The sequence below is a fragment of the Manacus vitellinus genome, unplaced genomic scaffold (assembly GCF_001715985.3).
Source record: "Manacus vitellinus isolate BGI_N305 unplaced genomic scaffold, ASM171598v3 scaffold_13_pilon, whole genome shotgun sequence".
Lineage (NCBI taxonomy): Eukaryota > Metazoa > Chordata > Aves > Passeriformes > Pipridae > Manacus > Manacus vitellinus.
The window spans coordinates 3,873,238-3,898,619 of record NW_021938999.1 but is presented as its reverse complement, the minus strand read 5'-3'; the positions used below and the strand labels follow the sequence as shown (position 1 = coordinate 3,898,619).

The window sequence follows — 25,382 nt, the reverse complement described above, 5'->3', positions numbered from 1 at the left end:
TGAATGGCAGATATCATCCTGTTTTGAGATTCTGGACCTACTGATCAGCATAGATTTTTGGTACACCTTTTGTATACAGAAATGCTGAAATTAAGTGTTTTCTAACATTCTTGAATGACAGTGCTATTGATCAAACAGTTTGTAAGACAAACAAAAGCGATTCTGTGCTTAATAGGTAAACTTAAGTCATACAGAAAGTATAAAACAGCTCTCCGTAAAAAAAATGCACTTACCTGGTATGTAAACAGCACTTCACTTGGTGATTTACCTAATTTTCCACTGATGTCAACTTCAATTTGACCTTGTTGTGGTTCATTCATTGGTCCAACTTGACACACAATCCTATCGAGAAAGAATGTAAGTTTATCTGCTAGAAGTACAGCTGCAATACCAATGCAGTGTATGTGAGCTACCACACACACTGCCAGCAAAAGCACTCACTGCTTTACCCTATACAGTGTTCTTGAACATTGCCTCAGATTCCCAGCAAAACCATCCAAGAATAGTTTGCTCATCTATCTAAAGGTTCAGAAAACTGAAACCTGAGAACTGTACACAGCAGCTAGTTTGGCAGTCTGTTAGTAGAGGTGCCTTCTACAGAAGGCTCAAATTCAGCCCGTGAGTCAAAGCTGAACCTCTCTAACCCAACACAAGGTTTACAGTGAACTTTGTGATGTTTAAAAAACCCAAGGGGTCCCCACCCGCTTGATGCAAGCATCAGATCATCAGCTATGTTAAAATTTTGTGTTTTAGCTGCTGATAATTTTGTTGTGTGTCCTGCTATCTTTCAGCTTCAAAATACTGCCTTTTCACACCTATGATCAAAATCCGTTCAGAATTACTGTTCTCTGAAAATAAATTTTCAGATAACATGCACAAAATCAGAGGTCAAGGAACACTGGCCAAAAAACCACTGCCTTAACTAACACTGCTGGTGAGTGATAGCTAGGATGTTTTAATTTTTATTTCAAACAGGTGACCCACAGAATGAAAGCATATAAAAGGCAATTAGGATTTGATGCACTTGAAAACTGGGACAAATGCTTAATGCAGAACTGATAAAATAATTAGATAAGGAAGCATATAATGCTCGGAGCCTGTGCAGTCTGACAGTTTCATATAGGACACACCCTGAGGATCACTGCTCATTTCTGTCACTCCCTAATCTTCTCTAAGCAGTGCTTTGAAAAAAAATCTCAAAGCAGAAAAAAAACCCTTAACAACTCCAAATTACTGGGCATAATGTACTTAAATTGGGACTTATAATAAAAGGATTGTCAAGTCCCTCTGCAGATCACTCCAGACTTTTTTTCGTGGGTACTGGCAAATGGACAAAATTCTCCAAATTCTTGCATGTCCTGGCATGTGTATGGCTGCCTGAGCCTGTTCCTCATCATCTCTCTACTGTATTCTTGGAAGTTTTATCTTCTTGTCAGGCAGAAACAGGAAATGGTTCCTTTGGAGGAATTTTTACCATATGTCAAGCTAGGGAAAGCAGTCAGGGGCCGGGGCAGGGGATGTGTGGGGGAAACACTGTAGCAGGGCTTTTAATTGAAAAAGCTCCTTCCTCTCACCAGCGCTGGCATTGCCTCCCTTCCCCCACGTTACTAATGGAAAACTACAAAGAATGAGAACAGACTTCTGGAAGGCCAACAATTAAGTCACCGCAGAGCCACAAAGCAGCCTTAAGTGCCTTGAATCTTGCTGCTCACCGGAGCAACTGTCTTCTAAAAAGACTAGCTTTTTACTGAAGAAGGATAGAGGAGCAAGACAAGGCACTTATAATTGTTTTTTAATTTAACTATATAAAAAAAGGTAATAATAAAATACAAGAATGAAGGAAGATAAAGACAGCAAATTATAGATATGTTCTTGAAGATTTTTAATAACTTCTTTTTTAAGGCTTCCCTAATGGAGAACATCCTTCAAAACCCACTAATTTGTTGATAAATGACATGATGCAAGTTGCATTTGTTCTCACCCATTACTACACTGCCAGAACTTAGGAAACCAGTAATGTTGCTACGATACAAGGAACCAGTCATCTCAGTTTTGGCTCCTTTCCATGTATTTAAAAATATCAAAAAGCTTTAGAAAAAGCCAAGAGGCTGAGGAAATTCTTGTAAGACTATGCTGCAATTCAGTGCAGTTTTTGCAAACACTGAAAATAAGGAAAGGGAAAAGATGACTGTAAGAAAGTTTGTAATTCTATGGATAGTGAAGTACATGTAAATGTGGGATTGATGGCAATAAAATGGGAAGTACTAAGAAATAAACAGCTATTCTTTACATTCTTCAGTCCTAGGGGCCTGAGAAGCTTCTAAATAACTGATACACAAATTGACTAAAGTTAACCATTTTTCAAAAGCTAAAGAAAAATCAGCTAGGTATCTTTGAAATCCCTTTCAAAACATGCCACAAGAATAGCAAAACGTTACTGTGTTACACTTTAAATTAATTAAAGGGAAAGAAAGCCAGTGTTTCAATTGAAGCTTTAAATATCAAAAGTGAATGAAAGAAAAATCCCACTGCCTAAAGTGTGTCATTACTCCTAATATTACTACTGAACCTTCATGCTATGCTTTTCATCAGCTAATATCAAAAGGGTATTTCCTTCTTGAAATTAGGTGCTTGATATAATCTGTAGCAAACACCTAGACATCCACCTAGAAGAATTTAGGCACTCTGTTTTAATTTTTGGCACGGCTTAAGAGTGTGACAAGCAATCTGCAAAACATCTACCAACCTGCTTGGGCAATTCAACATCCATGGACTTGTTGACACTGAGATGAAAATTAGTCATCTACAGCTAAACCTAAGCTCTGTGTTCCCTCCTTGTCCCTATGAAAGAAACTTTGTGGCTGGACTAAAACAGAAAGATTTAAGTTTTCTCTTGTTTTGCCTGCTTTGCCATAAATCTTGTATGCTTGGCTTCACTGTGGTTCAGATTTAGCAGTTTTTAATGAATAGATGTACAGGTAGAATGCCTTTAATTTAAAAACAAATAAATAGTCTTGATATATTTGCAGTAATACTTTATGAAAGCTTTTCAATCAAGTACGGAAAAAAATTCAATCAGAAGCAGGATGGTACTACACCATTGTAAATTTGTTGCTGTATTACAATCTATAACAATTTTAAATAAAGACTCATACGTTTCTATGAAATATTGCAGGTATATTACACTAGTTCTTTCTTCTACTGGTAACCTTTTGAAACCACAAGAAGATCATCCAGAACTTCCTTTTTTCTTCTAAAATCTGGTGAAAAGTTTCCATCAATTACCTTGTGGAAACAGAGTAGAACTCCTCTTTGAAAAGACATTCCTTGTTTGCCACCGTTATACTTTTTACATCTTCTGCTTTTATTCCCAAATTAGATCCCATTATGGTCAAAAGAATTCCACCACTTAGTGGTCCAGTTTTTGGCTCAATCTGTGTTTGCATGAAGGAAAGTTAAAAAAAAAAGCAAAATTAAATACTGCAGTGACCATGTTGCTCTTCCATATTATTTAAAACTACTTTAACTTACCCACACTTGAAATGTAGATATTTCTTGTAGGACCCACACAAAAACACGCTATGTAACTTTTTTAGGTTAATTAATCATCTGGTTAGCTCGGAACCCATATTCATCAGCTGCAGATTTCACATCTCCTGTGGCAGACTGCTTTGTACAAAACTCTTGCCTCTGGTTTATTCTGATTTAAGTTTGCTTCCTCCACTAAAGCACCATGATTTTGAAAAGCAAATGGATTGCGTTCCTTTCACAATCCTTCCATGGAGCTTTTCCAGCATTTTTTTGCCATTATTTTCTCCCTTTAGGTTCACTTCCTAACACACAGTGCTGCCCCAAATAGTGTCTTCAAAAGTTCCTCCCCTGATCTTCCTTACTGCATCTCATGGTAGAGTGCTGCAGTACATGGGCTGATGCTAACTGAGTAATTTGCAAATAAAATGAGGACAGACATGATTCTGCAGTTGCAGTGGACTCCTCAGACTGAAATATGGTCCAAACAGGCACTTGAAATCAGAATGTTTGTTGGGAGACTAACCTGCTTTCATATGTAATACTTGGAGCACCTCCAGCAGGACCTTTTTGGGTCTCCACCTTTGGAGGGCTGCCAGTATACCATCAAGAAGAGGGAGGTTGCACTTTAACATCTGGTCCATCAAAATCAGTTTCTTACGTCTAAGCAAGTCTGAGCATGAGACATGGCTGCCTCTGGCTGCTGGTCAGCCAAGGTGGACAACACTCTTCCCTCACCCTGGGTGAATGCTCCAATTGCAGATTAAGTCAGGGGCGCACATTTGACCTGTCTGACTTCTCAAATCCTACAGTCTTGGGTTTGATTCTGATGTGGACTGGAAAATATCACTGACACCTGGAAAACACTGTGATACAGAAACAACCTGCTCCCTTATTAAATACTATTTTAAAGTCTAGCTTGAAGCCTGTAAATGAGCCTGTTAAGTGTCTGTAGTTGCAGGAGCAGTAAACCTCTCTTACAGACTTATTGCAGGTATAAAGGACTTTGGGGGAGAAAAAACTTATGCTAATTCCTGAGAATCAAGTGCCACATTTTAAGTGTACACTGCTAGCCTGGCTTCTGGCACAGTGAGGACAAGGCTTGAAAAACAAGGAGTCTCAAAGACTCCATTCAGTCTCTTATTTTGAGTCTTTACAAATCTCTCGCACACATCACTATTGACATTATTTCCTTTCAGCTATTTCAGAGGCTAGAAAAAACCCTGCCTTTCAGTATGAGCTTGCTTGGATGCTTTCTCCCGAAAAATATTCCCGGTAGGGAGAGAAAAAAAGCAATCTTACGCGAGTGATTTCTGGAGGAGGACATGTGTTGGTGGGAGGAGCATGACAGAGTTTTTCATAAACACACTTGCTGGGCTTCCCCTCTTCTTCACACCAGACACACCTATAGTCATGGTGGGCAGCGAGGCACAAGCTGCAGTCGCTTCGTCCATAAGAGCAGTTGTACAGAGTCACTGAAAGATGAACGATAAATGCACTTAGACATTTCCCACTGTTTTAAGGATACTCAGTGTGCTTTAAGAAGGAAAACTAACTCCGTGCACAAAGTTCAGTGGAGTCATGAGTGATATGCATATTTTGTCCTTAACCCTGAATCATGTTGAGAGAACATAATTTTTCCATCTATGGAAAAACATGAAATCTATCCATGTGCAGATTATGAATAAACTATCAAGTAGAACCCAAATATATTTTTGTCACTCAGGCACTGTCAAAACATTCAAGTACAAAGTCCTTACTTTGACTAATGTCAATAACTCATACAACTGTTCAAAGATTAGTTCAAAAATCAGATCCTCCTGGAGCACCACTAGTCAGATGTGGAAGGGTCTAGACTCTGCATGGGTGTCAGTAGGGACAGACATCAGGTGGCATGGGACCTCTGCCAGTTGCAGATTTAAAAGAAGAGACCTGCCTTTGTAGGCTGTTTCAAGGACATTTGGGACTTTCCATAATCATCACTAGGACCTGAACTAAACAGAATGTTAACACTAAATGAAATGTTATCCTTTGTTCAAGTTAATACTCTTCATTTCTCCATTCTTCTCTATTTTCTTGCTTTTGTTTTCCCTTTTGTCTTGAAATGTCATCCTGATGTATGCCTTATTCCTTCTGTAGTGGGGTTTAGTTTTAGCTTTTCTGAGCCAAGAAATCATGTCTGACAGTCATGCCTCTCTTACTGATGAACGACTCACCAACTCTCCCAGACACTAAGCTTGTTTTGGCCCCCATCAATCTCTAGCATGAAGCAGTCATTGAATAAAACTAATTTTCCCAAATAGATGCAAAGCCTTGAGACATAGCTGGGTGGTTCAGCACCATACGGAGAGCCTGGGTTTGCAAAAAAACATACGGAGATGCACTTGAGAACTAGTGCAGAAGAAAATGGACTGAAAAGATGCCACACATTTCTCTAGGGGAAGTGTGCAAGTTGCACAGACTACCCAGTGTGTGAGTGCTGTCTTCCCTGGAAAAGCGAGATGAATATTGTAAAGAGGAAAACTTCTTTTTTGGTTTTTCTGCTCCTTTTTTCCTTGCTTCTCTCTACTCTTTGCTGCTCTGCTTTTCTGGCCACACAGCCTCTCACCCTCTGCTACTGAGGCTCTGGCACTTGTTGAGTCTTCTAAATCAACTTAACTTACCAGAACAGCAGGATATATCTAAGTTTCCTCCTGTGCTCTTTCAAGAGTTAAATGTGCTTACAGATGGGAATGGCACTGTCGTAGTTTAACTGCAGCTGGCAAACAAGTACCATGCAGCCACTTGCTCACTCCCCCAACAACGGGATTGGGGAAAGAATTGGAAGGGTAAAAGGTAGAAAATTTGTGGGTTGAGATAAAGACAGTTCAATAGGGAAAGAAAAAGCCACACACACAAGCAAAGAAAAACAAAGAATTAATTCACTGCTTCTCATGGACAGCATCTTCTCAAGTGTTCAGCCATCCCCAAGAGAGCAGGATCCCATCTCATGTAACAGTCACCGGAAGAGAAAGACGAATACCATCACTTCAAATGTCCTACCCTTCCTCCTTCCCCCCAGCTTTATATATTGAGCGTGATGCCATACAGTATGGAATATCCCTTTGGTCAGTTTGGGTCACCTGTTCCACTTGTGTCTCCTCTCAACCTCCCACACACCCCCAACTTCCTTGCCAGTGTGGCAGCATGAAAGCAAAAAATGCCTTGGTTTTGTGTAAGCAGTGGTCAGCAACAACAAAAACATCTCTATGTCATCATAGTTGTGTACATATCATGTACTGTGTTCAGTACAAATCCAAAACAGCCCCGTACTGGCCACTGTGAAGAACACTAACTATGCCAGCTGAAAACAGCACAGGGGGGTACAAGACAGAAACTCAACATCTCCCCTTTCCAGTAGTGATGAGCTGGTTTATGTGCTCATTATGTCTGACGAAACCTTAGTGACACTGGTTGTTTTTCAAAGGAGGTTCATCCTTGAAGATGCAGGAAATAAAGGAAAGTAAACAGACGTGGACAAGGGTAATTCCCTTTGAGATTGCATATGGTAAAGGCCATTATAAATGTCTATTTAAAGAAAGTTTTTGTTCTCAGAGGAGTAGAATGCTAGAAGGGAGACTGGCAAAGCCACCTTCCAGTCACTAACATTTTCAATGCACTTGATACCTTCCTAGATAACAGCAACAACAGTAGCTTTTAAAATCTAATTCCAGGAGACTACCATGTCAGATTTCTACTGAAATGAAAAAGTAAAATTAGAATGCTATTTTTTCAGCAGTGGCCTCATTCCCCTGCGAGGCATGAACAATATTGCAGATGCCCAGATCTTGGCTACTGTCTCTCTGCCACTTGCAGGAGAGTATGTAATCTCATACAGACAGTTTTTCTCTAAACGCTATGTATTTTAAACCCTCAGCATTCTGTTTCACAACCAGTCTTTAATATAATAACAGTTTTTTATTCTTTCCCTTACGCTGAAGAGTTGATGCAATGATAAAGCCTGGTTTTAACCCTTCCTACCTCTAATCAGCATATCCACTTGATTTCAAGTAACTTTACCAGCACAAATACAGTTGAGAGTCATTGGAGGTGTATGCAAAACTAAAGGACTTTGCTATTTGTAACAATGAAAAATGAAAGAGCATACATTTGATTCAATCTCTATCTTGAATTTCCAAGGAATTGCACAAAGCAGGACTAGCATAATTTGCTTCATAGACTGAGCACATTGATATGTCACTGAACAACAAACAATATTTCCAACAGTTTGTCAGTTATCCACTCTGTATGTTGGATGTAAAGGTAGTGCTGTGGAAAAGCACCAGTATGACAGCCCTGGTATGTTGCTGTTTGCTTTTATAAGCAGAAGAGACAATGTGGACAGTGGCAAGGAAAAGTCTCCTCACATCTGTGCTGTGAATTTCTTTTGTGGGAACCAGATTCCTTTCTTATTCCAGCTCTCTGAAAGGTTGCTACTGCACAGACACTTGAAAAGGTAATATTGTCAAACAAATCTTCCCCTTGACTTCTTAAACCCAGCACTTCTCACCCACACCGCCACATGGCCACCAGGTACAGCATGGGAATATATTTACTTTGTTATCCTTCGTTGGCTGGACAGGGATTCTTAACACATCCCTCAGTAAACAATGTCAGCACTGCAATGTTATGACATCCCTCACATCCAGTTGCATAAATGCAATGGAGAAAGCCATGGCCTTAAAGTATTAACCACTCCCCCTGTTCACTGAATAGCTCATTAAATGTACCAGCAGCAGGCCACTCATTAGATTCAGACTCTTATCCATCACCTTGAGATACCAGCTGTGATATCATTGATAAAAAGGACAAAGGATAAAAGGGACATATTGGATTTCATACTGTTCAGAACCCCTGATGGCTTGAGATGTAAAAATGCTATCATAACTTAGTATTCACTAAGTGTTGTACAAAGAAAGGGTTCTTTCACTGGCAGGTTCAAAGGTGCTTCTCAGCAGCAACCATATACCCAAAGTCAATTCTTTTCAAGATGCATAAAAACACATTACATTGTGGATTTCATATTGCAAGAAAGTCTAAAAGACAGAGAGAATTTGGATTTAAAAAAAATCTCTTTTATAATAAGAAGAGACATTTTCTGATAATTTTTCAATTCCCCTCTTGCAAGGGTTCTATATTTCAATCTGAATGATAATATTTCCTTAATAATTTAACTACTTTTGGGGGGATTTTATGTTTTTCCCAGACTTAAAAAAAGATGCTGGGAATATTTGGTCAAAATTTTGCAGCTTTAAAAATGACAGCCTCTGGAATGGAAATTAAAACAGTGGGAGTTTGTAATATGACCTCCCTGTAACATTCATGCCAGACCCTCTTTTAAGTGCTTTTAACATTGCACACAGAGACATAAGGAAAATCTTCTAAAAATGTAGTTCTATACTGCCAACAAGAAAGGGAATAAATTTAAATATTGTACAGCTGGAGAAATAGGGTCTGAAGATTCAATCTGCAGAGGAAATTACTTGGGGTATTAGTATTAGTTTTCCTGATGTTGACTGATCACACAAGTAACAAGTGTGTTGCCTTATAGTTTTTGCAATATTCTGCCTTAAACTTCAGTCCAAAGGAGAGTAAGGTAGGTCTCAGCTCCTAGATTTCTTCCACTGATTTTGAAGGAGCTTTCTTACTTCAGCTCAGGACTAGACTCACAGACATAATTGCTTCATTGTTGTATGTTGAAAGAAATAAAGAAATTTATATTCATAAAGAAATTTTTATCAGATATCCAGTCATTAGGCTATAATTTTTTTTGTCATATAAATAAATGAATAAAATAATGAGCTGAAAGCACACAATGTTTCTGTGTATTGCCAGCAGACATAGAGACTGCAGAACCTGTCTAAGCTGAGACACAGCTAAAAGTTGAGATTTCAGTTTTTCACTTTCAGGTGAAGTCCATATAAGCAGCAGTGAAAATGATCCCTATTTTATGAGGTAAGTGCCTTGAGAAAGGGAAATGGTAATTGAAAAAAATAGTAATCAAACTATTTAAGTAAGTTTGAACTGTGAAGCTTTGTTATTAGCACTGCCCTTCAGAGCAAAAGCAATCTCAAAATTCATAGAATCATAGAATTGTAGAATCATAGAAGAATTTGGGTTGGAAGAGAGCTTTAAAGGTCATCTATTTAAATCCCTGCAACGAGTAGGGACATCTTCAGCTAGATCAAATGCTTTTTTGAGATGGTCCTGTGTACAGCCAGGAGCCAGACTCGATGATCTTTGTGGGTCCCTTCCAACTCAATATATTCTGTGATTCTATGATTCTACTCAGAGCCCGGTTCAGCCTAACTTCCAGTGTTTCCAGGTATGAGGCATCTATCACTTTTCTGGTATCCAAAACATAATGCCATACTAGCCACTGTGAAGAAAACTAACTCTATCTCAGTTGAAACCAGCACAGCAACTTGTGCCAGTGTTTCACTACTCTCACTGTAAAAACCTTCTTCCTTATATCTAATTTAAATCTACCTTCTTTCAGTGTAAAACCATTACCCTTTGTCCTATTGCAACAATCCCTGCAAAGAGTTTGTCCCCATCCTTTTTATAAACCCCTTTTAAGTACTGAAAGGTTGCAATAAAGTCTCCCCAGAGCCTTCTCTTTTCCAGGCTGAACGACCCCAATTTTTTCAGCCTTTTCTCATGGGAAAGGTGCTCCAGCTCTCTGATCATCTCTGTGGCCTTCTCTCCTCTGTATTAATTCCAACACGTCCACGTCCTTCTTATATTGTGGGCCAAGAGCTGGATGCCCTATTCCAGGTGGGATCTCATGAGAGCGGAGCAGAGGAGAGAATAATTCCCTTGACCTGCTGGTCACATTTCTTTTGATCCAGCCCAGAATATGATTGGCTTTCTGGGCTGCAAATGCACATTGTTGGGTCATGTCCAGCTTTTCACACCCAAGTCCTTCTCTGCAGGACTGCTCTCAATCCCTTCATATCCCAGCTGTATTTGTGGCTGGGATTCTCCAAACCCATGTGCAGGACCTTACACTTGGCCTTGTTGAACTTCATGAGGTTCACAAGGGCCTATCTCTTCAGCCTGTCGAGGTCCCTCTGGATGGCATCCCTTCCCTCCAGTGTGTCAACTGCACCACACAGCTTGGTGTCATCAGCAAACTTGCTGACAACACTGATGTTTGATGCATTACTTTAGTATTAATCACTTTTGATCTGTCAGATTTGTTTTAACCACACAAGTAAAACCTACAAACATTCTTATTCATGACTCCAAATTATGAAGGAATAGATTTCTGTTTACTGTAATTAACCTCCCTTTAATCCCATATTTCATACTTACCCATCAGTTTGCTGTCAATCTTCACCTTATCTGTTCTTATGGATAAGTTAAGTTGTAGAGTCTCATTTGCACTATAGGAGAACTGGAAAAGATGACAAAATAGAGATATTTATACCTTCATTTGGCAAGGTTGATCTCATGCATTTTCTATGATTCTCAATAATCAGAGCTGTGAAGGTTTTAGAAATTCTCTCAAGCCTTATGGCCTTTTCTTCATCTTGGCCAAATACATTTATAGAAAAATGTTTTAATGAACCTAATCCTTCACAATCAGAATTTTCAAGTACCAAGGGACAGCAATATCTGAATACTCGCTTATCATTAATTTAATTTACACTTGGTTATAAGTATCAAAGCAGCAAAAGTACTGCTCAGATGCAGTAAGTATAGCTGCTGACCCTGCTGAGTTCTCCCTTCCCACACCATCTGGCCCCATTACTTTTGTGGGCACAGCAGACTCGCACCACATGGAGAGGAAATCTCTCACATCTTTTGCAGTGCAACCTCCTCATTTTACAGCCAAATCACAAGGTTCACGTGCTCCAAGACATGAGCTTCTGCTCATGTTGAAAGACAGCAGCAGTAACAACTACTGGGAAGGAAAAAGAGCAAAGAAAAATTCAGAGGCTTTATAAAGCAAATGCTTTGTGCTAGGCACAAATGACACATGAATGTTCATCAGTTCTCAAAACTACTGTTAGTGAACTCGTAAGACATAAAGTTTAAAGTCAGCATTACATTTGTGAGTCAAACTTTGAGCTTAGAAAATAGACTATTTTTAAAATACTATATCCTTTCTCAGTAAAATAAACCAGAGTGAAAGAAGCATAACTACTTGTGAGAGACTGAAATCATTAGTGGTTTAAACATCATTAAAATCACTGAAAGACTTGTCCACTGTAGCAAACTGTGCAAAGAAGCAACTGCTCACCAAAGCCCCCACCTACCCAAATATGCCTACTAATTTGGACTGTGACTGGAAGTTGAGATAAGATAAAGGTGATACTATTGTCCAATTATCTCAGGAAAAAAACAAGTATCCACAAGTGTGAGAGACTGGAATGCTAATGGTTCAAGCAATCAAGGTGCAAGCCTTCTGAGCCTGGGCACACCCACCACCTCAGGCTACAAACTGGGCATTGAACAAGATAAGGAAAGAGGTAAATCCTCTGAGGTGGGGTAGTGTTTCTTTGTCCTTACACAAATGACTCAGATGTGGTAACTCCCCTCTGGGAAGTACGAAACATTCATGTGAAGCCTCAAGGTATTTATCTCTGCTGATGGGCCATAATTGACTCAACCGCGCTGATGTAACAGGCAACTGTAACATCTTACAAGGTGTAAAAGACTCATGAAATGTCATGTGATCCAGTATTATATCATCCTCTGTAAATTTCCCATGCCAGGGGAGGTACTGGGGGCATTTCTACCTAGCCTAAGCATAAGAACCCCCCCCCCCCCCCAGGGATCCCTCACTGCCCTGGGCTTCCTGTGACAGATTCAGACTGCAAACATCACTTTGACAAGACTGGGACTCTCACCACTGAAAAGACCACAAGAGGAAGAACGGGATGCCATTGGAGTCCACAGAGTGGTGATATTTTTTCTACTTAATCTGTCTCTCTGTCACTCTCTTTCTCTCCTGTTGAACCTTCCCTTTTCCCTCTTTCTTTGTATCTCTCTCTGCCTAACATTTACTACTAAATAAAAATCCATAGTACTGATTTGGGGACATGGTCTCCTTTGCATCTTAATTCAGGCAGAGGCATCTCTCTAATAATTTTAATAACCAAATCATAACACTACTAAGTAGCCAAACAACAGCATGCTATTACCATTCTTACCACTCCCATTTTTACAGATGCAAAATGGGAAAGATAATGAATTGGGATGTGGAGAGAGAGAGCACTGAAATTCTTGTATTTTCACAGAATTACAGAATATGCTAAGTTGGAAGGGACCCAAAAGGATCATCAAGTCCAACTCCTATCCCTGCACAGGATCATCCTCAAGAGTCATAACATGTGCCTGAAAGTATCATCCGAATGCTTCTTGAACTCTGCCAGGCTTGGTGCTGTGACCACTTCTCTGGGGAGCCTGTTCCAACTACCCTCTGGGAGAAGAACCTTTTTCTAATATCCAACCTAAACCACCCCTGACACAACTTCAGGCCATTCCCTCAGGTCCTGTCATAGGTCAACACAGAAAAGAAAGCAGTGCCTGTCCCTCCTCTTCCCCTCATAAGGAAGTTGTAACTGCAACGAGATCTCCCCTCAGTCTCCTCTTCTCCAGGTTGAACAGACCAAGTGCACTCAGCCATTCCTCATACAGTTTCCCCTCAAGGCCCTTCACCATCTTCATTGCCCTCCTTTGGACACTCTCTAATAGCTTAATATCTTTCTTATATTGCAGTGACCAAAACTGAACACAATATTCAAGGTGAGGCCTCAATGATTTTACCAGATTGCATAAAATGTGAAGAATAAAACAGTAATGGTCTCAAATTCCTCCAGGGACAGTTCCATAAATCCATGGATTGCATACATAGAGAAATGAAAGAGAAAGATTGAGGGTTTTGATGGGAGACCCCAGGAACTCTGGGCTACAGCTGTTGCCTTTGACTACTACTGCCAAAGGAGAATCTCTACCAGAGGTGGCTTTCTTTTCTAAGGGAAACCCATATTACTTGGATAATTTTGGACACACGTGGCTACTAGAACAGTTTAGAAGAAGAACTGAGTATATTTGGTAGGTGAATCATATTTTTGCATTTACCTCTTTAGTCATGAATGAAAAATTTCCATTATCTGATTCATCAACAGGAGCTTCGAATTCAAATTGGCTGTTTCCAACCACAAATTTTTTACCCTATGGAAGAGAAAAGTTCAGTTTAGAATTTGTATAGCATCACCAAGCATAGTAAACATCACCAGGCAATATCCTGTTCAGCTATGGAAGTAATTAAGACCAAATGCAGTAAGCTAACCAGTTACAGTCATCTAAAGCAGTGCTAGTGAAATACTGAGTCAGAGCAATCTGGTACTTTGATGCACTCCACCAGCATTCATTCAGGGTGGACACAACATGCAGTTCAAGAAAAGTAAGATCATACGTAGCACTCCATTTTAGAGAGCAATAAGAAAAAGCTAGGATATGTAAACACTGGATGGCTTCACACATCAGATGTGTTATTAACAGAGCTGTGTGAGTTCTGCTCTGTAGGGATTCTGGGCAAAGCAGCAATGCAAGAACTGCATGGGAAACAGGAATGAACATCTCTCAGCTCTTTCTGGCTTTCTCCTGCTTTACTATGACTCCCAATGTATTTTCACAGGAAAGTCTTTGATGGCAGCACCAGTTTAAGGGTATTCCTGCCTCCTAGACACTGTCTTTCCCTCTCTTGTCCTTAGATCCTAAATCCATAAATTACTGTCTTAAGGCTGAAGCACATACTGACCTTCACTGCACCAGCAAAACTCTCAGCTTGGCTGTTCTGTGATTCAGTCAAGGAACCGAGCTAGTTAAAAACCAAACACATCACCCCACAACACTGATTCTGTGCTGGATCATTTTCCTGCCCACAGGATAGCTGTGCAAACAGCTTTGCCAGAAGAATCTTAGAAAAAAATGAGTAGCAAGGATATTTTCAGACAGTATTGTTGGTAAAGACTTATGAAATCAGATCCCACTGGGGGACAAGATAACCTTCACCTTTACAAAATCATAGAATCATTTGGGTTGGGACCCTTAAAGATCATCTAGTCCAACATCCCTGACATAGGCGGGGACATCTTTCCCTGGACCAGGTTGCTGAAAGCCCCATCCAACCTGGTCTTGAACACTTCTAGGGGTGGGGTACCCACAGCTTTCTTGGACAACCTGTTCCAGTCACTCATCACCCTCCTTGTAAAAGATTTCTTCCTTATATCCTATCTAACCCTACACTCTTTCAGTTTTAAAAATGTTACCCCTTTCTCTTTTCCTACAGGCCCTGGTAAAAAGTCTCTCTTCATCTTTCTTATAAGCCCCCTTTATATATTGAAAGTCCACAAGTGTCTCTCTGGAGCCTTCTTTTGTCCAGGCTGAATCACCTCAACTCTATCAGCTTTTCTTCATAGGATAAGCACACTAGCTCTCACCCAGCACTCTGATCATTTCCATGTCTCTCCTTTGGACTTGCTGCAACAGGTCCATGTCTTTCTTGTACTGGGGACCCCAGAGCTGGAGTTTCAGGAGAGTGGGTAGGAGGAAGATAAATACCTCTCTTGACCTGCTGGTCACACTTCTTTTGATGCAGCCCAGGATATGATTGGCTTTTTTTGGGCTGCAAGTGCACATTGCCAGCTCATGTCTAATGTTTCATTCCCACGTCCTTCTCCACAAGGCTACTCTGAATCCATTTAACCCCCAGTCTGTACTGATATTGGGAATTACCCTGACCCAGGTGCAGAACCTTGTCAGTGGCCTTGCTGGACTTCATGAGAAATTCATTGCTGATGTAAAGAACTACTCCCTGTTTTTGATCAGAGCTGTCTGAATCTTGAAGCACATGGCAAAAAAATAATGGTTACTCAGTTCCTCTTTTCTGCTCCAGGGGTTAAATACACTGTCTCCTATCATCCATGCCTTGTGCATGAGCATCACAGCATGTTTATTTGTAGCTAATTCTCTGATGCTGGAATCACAGGTAACTCATGGGTCACTAGATTTATCTAGTTAGTGCAGTGGCGAGCTTTCCTATTGCACCTTCACTGTGACATGTTGGGCAGTGGATATGAGCCCACCAAGGTTTGGGGCTGAGGAGGACAACATGTTCTAACCAGTTATAGGGCCTGACTCAAGACTTTGGTAGTTTTATGTTATAGAGGGGAATATAGCTTCTACTTCTTCCTTCTCAGAAGCTACGTATAGAAAATAAGCTACTGACTGAGACTTGTTTGAAACTTTTACAGCTCATTCTTGCTTTACAGAAAACATCTACATACTCCAAGTTTTAAAGCACCTCCTTACAAATCCTTTTTTTTTTTTGAGGAATGCTGCCTTGTTTTTCCTACTCCACATATTTTAATATAACATCTGTTTTTCAAAAGTGTTCAAATTCTGTTGCTGTGTAAGGCTTTCCCACATGCTTAACAGCAGGCTCTGGGAGAGGAGGGGAGCTTCCATGTGTGTGACAGCTGATACCTGCAGTGCATTGAAATCAGGAGTTGCTATACCAGGCTCTTGAGCAGAAGGCCACAGAGCTCACAGTCGGCAGTCTGGGTTCAAGATACATGTAGCAAACACTAGGAAGCGGGTTTCACATCAGACACACGTGACAAAGACAAATCCAAATGGGAAATTACTTTTAACGAGAATCTTTGGTGAGCTAATAAGGTTATCTTGATGCTGCTACATCTGTCTCTCCTATTCTGCCAATCTTTCAAGGACTCAGCTGGAGAGTGTCTCAGAAATTGCATGCAATATGATTGATCAGTACTAAACTTTCCTCTCAACTGCCTATCCCGGATGAGGCTATTCCCAAATGAATGACAGCAGCTTGGATTTACCTCTCCTTCCCACTGAAATTCTTTCAGAGGAAGGAGTGGCAGAAAAACAGTCAACAGCCTCTTCTGTTTTAATCTATTTCTCTCCAATGGAAGTCCTCACGAGGAGACTTATTTGTTGTACTTTAAGCATTCAAAAGTTAGGAGGTGCATACAAAACGTGCAAGCTTATACTTCCTCCATCAGTTCTGCAATAGCAGTTTTTTAAGCCATTCACCTCTCCTACTCACTAAGTAGGCCTTTATTGCTCATCTCCACCTAGAAATGAAGATGCTTATATACACAATGTTGGCTAGTGTACTTAGTCACCCATGATAAGGCTGGTTGTGCCTTTTAAGTAAAGCACAGATTAAACCGAGATAATAGAACTAGTAGTTCAAAGTGACAAGAGAACATTAATTTTTGCTTTCTCTAAGTAAGAATTTAGGCAAGGAAAGTGGCTATACCAATGTTCTAATCAATAAAGACCTTAAATGTGCTCATAGCTGCATGACTGCTAGCTCCTAACGCACTGTAATGCCCAGCATATCCTGTAGCAAAATTGTTCCACATGAGAAGCCAAATGCTATTTTGCATTTGGGCTGCAGGCCAACCCCTACAAAATATCCATCCATGGCTTCTCCTGAGCCACCCTGATTTCCATGAGATGTTTACCAAAGGCTGAGTGTAAGTTATGCCCTTACTCAAATGAATTTTCAGTCATCAAAGTTACTGCTTCAGATAGCATGACCCCACAGGCATGAGTGCCTGTATGATTACAACTATTTTATGCCTTATTTGTCTGCTATCACATAGAGGTCTGTGTATACAGCTGTAGTAACTGTGTGTGCCTATTCCAGCCCTGGCACTGAAGGCACTATATTGTTTTGGTTTAAAAATGCACATCTGTACCAGGATATATGGAGCTGATTCCATGACAGACATGACATTCCCATATGGCTCTTACCCAAGAAAAATTACTCTGATATCATTTGACACTCATTGCTCTCCAGCATCTTTCCAGCTTTGGGCCTATGTATTCACCTTGACTTAGAGAGACTTGAAATCCCTGTAAGCCTTCCCAGTTCCAAGTTGATAAATACATACTAGGTCTGTTCTGTAGGCAAATTGTTAAACATTGCTACCCATGATAAAGCACTCAATCCATAGGATGTGTCTCTGCCTTTGTTAAATGTAATTGATATCTCACAGAATAAAAAAAAACCAACTCAACAGGTTTTTTCCATTGGCTTTTTGCTACTAGTAGTTCAGAAAGATTAAAATGCTTAATTACAGAATGATAAACTAGATAAAGGACTTTTTGGATTCCTGCTGCTGCTTCTCCTCTTGGAGCAAGAGAGTCCACTAGAAACCAAATTCAGTACATCTAAATTATGCATCTACCCTGAATTTATTCTTGAGAGTGGCTTTTCCACTTATTTCCAGGAAGCAGGAAAAGATTTTCCTCTTTTACAGAGAAACAGCTCTTCACAATGTTAAACAAAAGAAATATGAGTTTAAACTCTGGAATACTCTTCAATTTTTAGCATAGAGAGCTGTGGCCTCCAAGAGAAGTGTTGTGTGCCACATGTTGCACACAGTCAGACATCCTAGCAGGAACCAGTCCTAGCACCTCAGAGAACAGACCAAATTCACCCAATTTCTTTTAATCATCTGTATATATTTTAAGGTCTTCAAACAAAAATGTTTATCTTTGAACTTATGTTTATATAGTAAGGTCTTCATATATGTCTATTGTAGTGACACTCAGCATGGTCTTCTTGTGATTACAGTGCTTACAGGTTGCTTTTTACCCTTCTCTGAATACCCTTCTTACATCGCTGCTCTTCAGACCTGTTGACCCTTTTCCATCCCTTGGCAGACATAGCAGAGGTGATAGAAGGGATTTATAAGCTATAGAGTACTTCAATTTGGAAAAGGAAAAAAAAACCTCAAAAAAAAGAGCCTTCTTTCCCTTGATAGATGGCCACTAGCTAAAGAAATCAATGCACTCCACCCCAGTGTATCTATCATCAATTTACACAAAGACAACACAGAAACAAAGAATAGAAATAATAACAATACTTGAGCTATTACCTAAAAATGATTTTTAAGCTTTGTTTTTGTCCAACTAAATAACATTTTATGCATTGTCTAGGTTACAGAACAATTAAAAACTTGAGGTCAAACTCTGACTTCTCAGAAGATTTGTAATTTATTTTCTGGAAGCAAGTATAGAGAAAGAGAAGCCTTTGCTATGGTTGAAAAAATGCCTGATCTTCTAGTTTGATGGTCACACACACACAAAAGCAAAAGATTATTTTATCCAAGCTAAGAAAAATTTAATTTCTGAGTGCATTTTTGTGTTTGAAAGGTGAAAACTGAATTAAGCACAACAACAAAACCCAGTAAGTATTTAATTAGAAAAAAATATATGAAACATTCACAATTTCTACATCACCTCTTATTTCATTAGATGAAAAAAAATAGTCCAGTGTTTCATTAGGTCTTAAAGTGCCCCCTCCAATTTTAGTAGTTAAAATATTTTTCTCCAGCTATGATTCTCTCTTGGTGATGACTCTACTACAGCAACCAACACTACATCAAACTTGAATGTGTAGCTCTTTCTTTAAAAACAAGTATGAGCAGGATCTCCAAGGCACATAAACTAATGCTTTAGTTTAGAGGTGTGGATGTAGTTTAACTTGCATTCAAATGACAGGTAGCTTTGAATTAATCTGCTCACCTGATAATAATCTAGATGCTTTCCCTCAAAATACACAGTTGTTTGGTACTCCATAGGTATTATTGGAGGGTCAGGGTTTAGAAACTGTGGGCATTCTTCTTCCTGGGGAGAGAAACATTTTATATATTATTACAAACAAAAAATCTTATCACAATAAGCTCCAACGGCCTTCGGACAATAGAATGCTTGTTCTGAAGAACTTCATGCTTAAAATACAGTGACAGATTTGATTACACCCTTTCAAATTAGACATGCTAAAAATGACTGCAGCATATGTCAAAGCTGTGGGTGATTATCTTTCCCTGCCTTGAAATCACGTTCCTCCCATTGAAGCAAAATAGTAAAAGGAACAGAAATATCCTTTCAGGAGTTATTCAGTCTCACTGCCCCTCCTCAATCACACCCTGAATTCCCACCCCCGCACTGTCACTAAAAAAAAAAACCACCTTACACTTCTGGAGTTAACTTTAGGATCATTTTTAAATCCCTAATTCAACCAACTGATATGAGATATAAAGCAAACAAAACACTGAAGTGTTCTAATAAAAACCTAATAACCTTATTTTTAAACATTACCATATTTTGTTTAATCACATCCTGTATTGAAGAGGACTCTTCACAGATATGTCTTTTCCAGTCCCACTGGCAATTCCATCTATTGCTTGCACAGGAATAGCATCTACAAATATAACACGGTAGTCATGACAAACTGTCAGGCTTTTTCCCCCACTGACAGAAAAAGTAAATGAAATGCCATATTTATTCATGGAGAGTAGATCATCCTTACTATGTTAAGCTGAAAACTTTATAATAAGAACAGTTCAAGAAATCCAAAAAGCTATTTTAGCTATTAAATATTTGAGCAAGGATCAGAAAACCATAGTATCTTGCACAGATGTTAAGATCAAGCCTGAGAGGACTGGAAATTATTTTGATCAACCTTCATACATAAAACTGAACAAAGATTTTGGGCTGGCTGTGCCTGCCATGGGGCAGTAACATCTTAAGTAGGGCAGATGCTTGGGGCAGAGTCAGCATTGACTGTCCTACTTGAAAGCACCACAACCTAAAGCACTAATCTATCATTTCAGGGAACCAGTAGGCAAGCAGATATCCACGTATCCAGATATCCACCTGCAGATACATCAGCAGCTACAGAAATGGTAATCCAATCAACTGGCCTTTAATTATATGTGCCATGAATATTTCTATTCCACACCTTGTGTTGCTGGCTCATCTGGTGCCATTCAACCATTTTTAAACTGCCTTTAAAGGTAAGAAAAACGATTGGGACATTGGCAATCTTTGAGAGTGCCAGAGGCTTAATTATGAAGTGATTGAGTAACTCAGCTGTTAGTCACCTCACACACAAAGCTACAGAATCTAAACACTTAAGAAGCTGAAATACTTACGGCTGATTTTCAATAAGATTCATTGCTTCCTCACAGTCATAAAAAGGGTAAGTATGTGATGCAAAAAATATCTTGTTCTCTTCAAAGGTTAACTGAAGTGGAACTGAAACATGATCTATCACAAAAGAAAAAAAATTATCCAAGTAGTTGTTGAATTCTTCAGTTCTTGAGCTGAATGATACAATGATAACACTTTTATCATTTCACAGGACATAAGCAAATATTTAACTATCCTGTTGACTCTCTGGATCTCACAACTATAAGCTCTGTTTCGTCTTTTTAAGCTTTAACAAAATTTTCAGCATATGGTTCTCAGAAGAAAAGTAGAGGTAGAAAAAAGGGAAGAAGCAAAATTAAAGAATAGCTTTGTTTTATGGAAGTGTTTCTCAGTAGTGCTATCATCATGCTAGCATTTTAAAGAGCCTAGAAGAACATGGAAAATTGAGTAAGGAGATAATTGAACGCAGATGAAAGCTGGCACAGGAACAGTCATTTTAAATAAAACATTTTCTTAAATATGAATATGTTTGTGTGTGAAATTACTTTCATTTTTGAATTAAAACTGTTGTCATGTGAATTAAAGCAAGTGATCTTTGTGATTAATGCCCAACAGTGCTTGCAACCCTAAGTTAGCACAGGCACTTGTGAGCTTCAGTTTGCCATACATGATTTCTCCGCAAATGTACTTCTCATCTGGATTATTACCAAACTAAGTGTTGTGCTTTCCTCAGTGAAACTTTTTGAAATACCTTTTTCAGAAATCATTAAGCCCTTATGACAAGCTATTTCACAAGCTATTGAGCAATTTCAAACTCTGCTTTCTTGAACAGGTTCTTGGAAGACCATCAACTGCTTGGCTGGAAGTTACTTTTGCCTGCACTGGGTCCCCTTGAATATTTCAGACTCAAAGGAATGCCAGGGGATTTCCTAACAACAGGATGGTGAAAAAGCATCCTTCCTAGAAACGTCCTGTTCCTTTTGGAACCAACCACAACTAAAGCAGCCCAGACTTTTCCAACATCAGTAGGGTTTCTTAAGAGTAACTGGATGGTTCTGTACTTTTTGTCACATGCTGCAAGGAACATACAAATATCATGCATACAAATATCTTAAGGGCAGGTATCAAGAGGATGGTGGCAGACTCTGTTCAGATAGAACAAGCCAAAAACTGAGACACAGGAGAGTCCCTCTGGATATGAGGAAAAATATCTTTGAGGATGACAGAGTACTGGAACAGGTTGCCCAGAGAGGTTGTGAAGTCTCCTTCTCTGGAGATATTCAAAACCTGTTTGGACATGATCCAGTGTAACCTGCTCTAGGTGAACTTGTTTTATCAGAAGGGATGGACTAGGTGATCTCCATAGGTCTCTCCAGTCCTAACTATTCTGTGTTTCTGCGAACCACTGCCTGTGTTTGTAGCTACCTACCTTCTGCTGGTGTCTGCTGAGCTTCTGAGCATCCTTTTATATTACTTTTGAATATTCTTTCAGATGGATCCCTGTGCAACCAACTTAGAGGGACATATTATTTCTAGGTGACTTGCTTATTCTAATGCCTTCTCTGACAGGCTTCTAGTATCATATTTTATACTGGACAACTCTGAGATGTCATGTTTATCAACCCCATTACTTTATGTCCCGCTTTACAAAATATTTAGGGAATGTGAGTTGGCCCTAAATAACAGAGCACTGGGACATGCCCCAGCTAGTGTAAAACTCAACAATAAGATTTTAATATAATTATTTTCCCTGCAACTGCAACTGGATTTTGACTTCTTTCAGCCTTAAGAGAATTGAAACTTATCTTAAAAAGTGCTTTCAAATACCGCTCTGATAGTTCATGACTGCTTTGATAGATATAAAAGATTTATCCTCAGGGGTATGTCTGCAAGCTGTAAGAGCACCTGTTTTTGTTTGTTATTTCTTTTCAGTTTTTAAAACTCGATACATAATAAACAGTGCTGTGTAACCAGTTTCAGTCCATGTGTTTATACATCAAGATGTATGAATTAAAGCACCAACAAAGCACTATCTAGGAAATAAATTATGGCTGGCAACAGATCTTAAGCCTGTAATCAGTGGTTCAGAACAATAATACAGTCTTTAATTATATGATCAAGTATTTTTCCACTGGGTTTACTCTTGCAGAAGTTGGAGGACACACAGTAGAAGAGGCAGAAGGTTTTATGATAGAAAGGACAGTCTTGTGACTAGAAAACAAGACACTGAAGTACTATTGACTAGACCAAAACTAAGACATCAGGCATGAACAGCTCACAGTTGAAGCACATATGCATCTCTTCTGACGCTGCAATTCTGATTAGAGTAACTGGGTTTTGTTTGTTTGGGACACAGAATAGCACCTCTCTGGCTCCACGTCTATGTGTCTACCAAGCTACTGTTTCAGGTTCCTAACAGAAATACTGGGAATGCTATAGCTTATGAATACATCAATGCAAAAAGTTTGAGCAAATGGACAGTTTCAGCAACAGACTATTTGGGGAAAGGGACTGGAAGAGGAAAAAAACCCAGCTTGTATGCATCTCATATAAGAGCATCACATTAGAAACAGCAGTCTATGTTCTTTTCTCTTATTATCTATGGAGGGTAGCAGTATTTCTTTACCTTGATGTTTTGGTGTTGGAGGAATTATATCAGGTGGATCACAGATAATAACCCCTTCTTTCAACTGAGCAGAACGTGTTGTTCCCCCAAATGTACAGCAAACATTGTCACTTGCAGTCAAAATTGGCAATGGACTTACAGTCAGTTCCACCTGGAAACAATTTAAACAGGGTAAAATGTTTGGAAGAAATGATCCAAGAGCTGGTAAGGTTTATAATCACAGTATTTCAACTGCTTTTGTTGTTGTTGTTGTTGTTTTGGTTTGGTTTGTTTTTTTTTTTTGTTTGTTTTGTTCAGTGGTGATATTTTAGCTAGCATCACAGAAGATGGCTCTCCTTTTTAATTTTTGTTTCTTCCCATCTGGTAATCTTTTCTTCTTGTATCTCTACCAGTTTTTCCAGGCTGGGTCTCTGCTGAATTATACTGATACAAAAATCTCTTGTCCTGTCAATCCATTAGATCAGAACAAAAATGTCTGTACAGACACACCTAAAGCCTTTTATTCTTGTCCTCAGCATCCAGTTTAGCAACACTAAACGGAGTGGTTAACTCTTAAATCCTGACAAACTTAATTAAAATTACATTAACCTTCTGTGTTACAAGAGAATAATGGGACAAAGCTGGATAGACCAGAAATGCTGGAGTTTGAAAGGGATGAACAGAAACATGGTTTCCTCAACACTCAATATAACTGCAAAAAAATCTGTTGAGATCTATCACTACTGATGAAAAAGGATTTCTGAGTGATGGTGAGATGTTAACCTACTCCAGGAGAGTGTATGTGAGGAACTGAAAGCAAAATAAGATAGGAAAACTTAACAAGGAAAGAGGAAACAACTGAAATGAAATTCTGGATGCTGTCCTTGACTTAATGTTTCAGGTGTGTTCATTATACAGTTTAACTTTTTCCATTTCTTATTGCCAGTAGAAAAGACAATCATCCCTTTCTTATTGAAATCAGTTACACTCTACTAACATCTTTATTCAACATAGAAATGGCCTTAACACAATGCTATTTACATCATTTAGAAATGAAATTAAAGTGACTTGGCAGACAGTTTCTTTATTTCTGATTAAGAGGAATTAAAAGCCATTTACTGATTTTACTTGCTGAGCATCCCTGGGAAGGCCTCAGTCTGCACTGGCATGCTCCATTTGAAATTAGAGAAAGTTTTAACACCCTGGTCACACTCCAAAAACTCAGTTTTGTTGCATGAGTCGTTTTACATGCTGAATTTACCTTCTCCATGTACCCAGTCAGACTCCACTGCGTAGGAAAATCCACTGCTGATTTTAAAGCAACAGCTTATGGCTTCACTGCTTACTTAAGTTTATGCTCAAGTAAGCTGAAAGGGCAGCATGAAATCTGCCCTACCAATTATTTTTTATGGGTTATACAACACTGTGCAACACTTCCATAATATTCAGACAAATGTAAGTGCTTTATCATCCACACTAGTGCATCACTTCGGTTTACAGAAGGTCAAATTCAAAAATTTCTTAGAAGAAAATATAAACTGCAACCTGCAAGAACAGCAGGCAAGAAAGAGCACTGTGAGAAATGCCAGAGACTGAGATGTCGAAAACACTATCCTATTCCTGGTCTTCACTGCGCATAAAGAAATGCAAATATTCACCTTCCTGGTAGTCACATCAATGTGCTTTAAGAATATATAAGGAAAGCATTTTCCTGTTATACCTTAGCAGGGGCTCTGCGACTCATATTTAGAGGGTCTGCACTAATGATAGTCACACATGTGCCACTTGGACTCCACAGCCAGTGGTTCTCCTTATCAGCTGTTCCACAGTCAGCCTTCTTTGTGCACCTGAAAAAAAGAAATAAAAACCAAAACAAAGCAATATTATAGCTGGACTCTGACAAAAAATTTGCTTTAGTATTGACTAGTGGGGTTGTTATTAAAGAATTTTTAACAGAATAAGTGGTGTAATAACTATTGATGGTTTGAGGTGTCAAAAGCAAGTGCCTGTACTATTTTGGACACCACCTGGAATTAGACAACCCAAATCCATAAAGAGGAAGTAATATTTAGCACAGGAACCATTGCCTAATCATCTGAAATCAAGCTGAATAACCTTCATTGTAATATATAACAATATCCTGAAGGAGTGGGCCTGTTTTTTCTGCAAGTCAAATGGCAGACATCTATATTTTGTCAGTGATAAGACACAA

The 25,382-nt window shown here is 39.2% G+C and overlaps 1 protein-coding gene across 4 annotated transcripts in view; it reads right to left on the bottom strand.

Annotated features, from left to right (window-relative positions):
• The window catches only part of PLXNB2 (plexin B2), a 262,983-nt gene that overhangs the window by 46,806 nt on the left and 190,795 nt on the right, over positions 1-25,382 (bottom strand). For all 4 annotated transcript variants that reach the window (XM_018067989.1, XM_018067990.1, XM_018067991.1 and 1 more), the window contains 10 exons: positions 24,891-25,017; positions 23,192-23,342; positions 20,568-20,682; positions 19,732-19,834; positions 19,156-19,257; positions 13,660-13,752; positions 10,885-10,966; positions 4,831-5,003; positions 3,286-3,434; positions 234-342 (listed from right to left, as the gene is read on the bottom strand). In XM_018067989.1, coding sequence (XP_017923478.1) covers positions 234-342; positions 3,286-3,434; positions 4,831-5,003; positions 10,885-10,966; positions 13,660-13,752; positions 19,156-19,257; positions 19,732-19,834; positions 20,568-20,682; positions 23,192-23,342; positions 24,891-25,017 — 1,204 coding nt within the window. The remainder of the gene's footprint in view (positions 1-233; positions 343-3,285; positions 3,435-4,830; positions 5,004-10,884; positions 10,967-13,659; positions 13,753-19,155; positions 19,258-19,731; positions 19,835-20,567; positions 20,683-23,191; positions 23,343-24,890; positions 25,018-25,382) is intronic.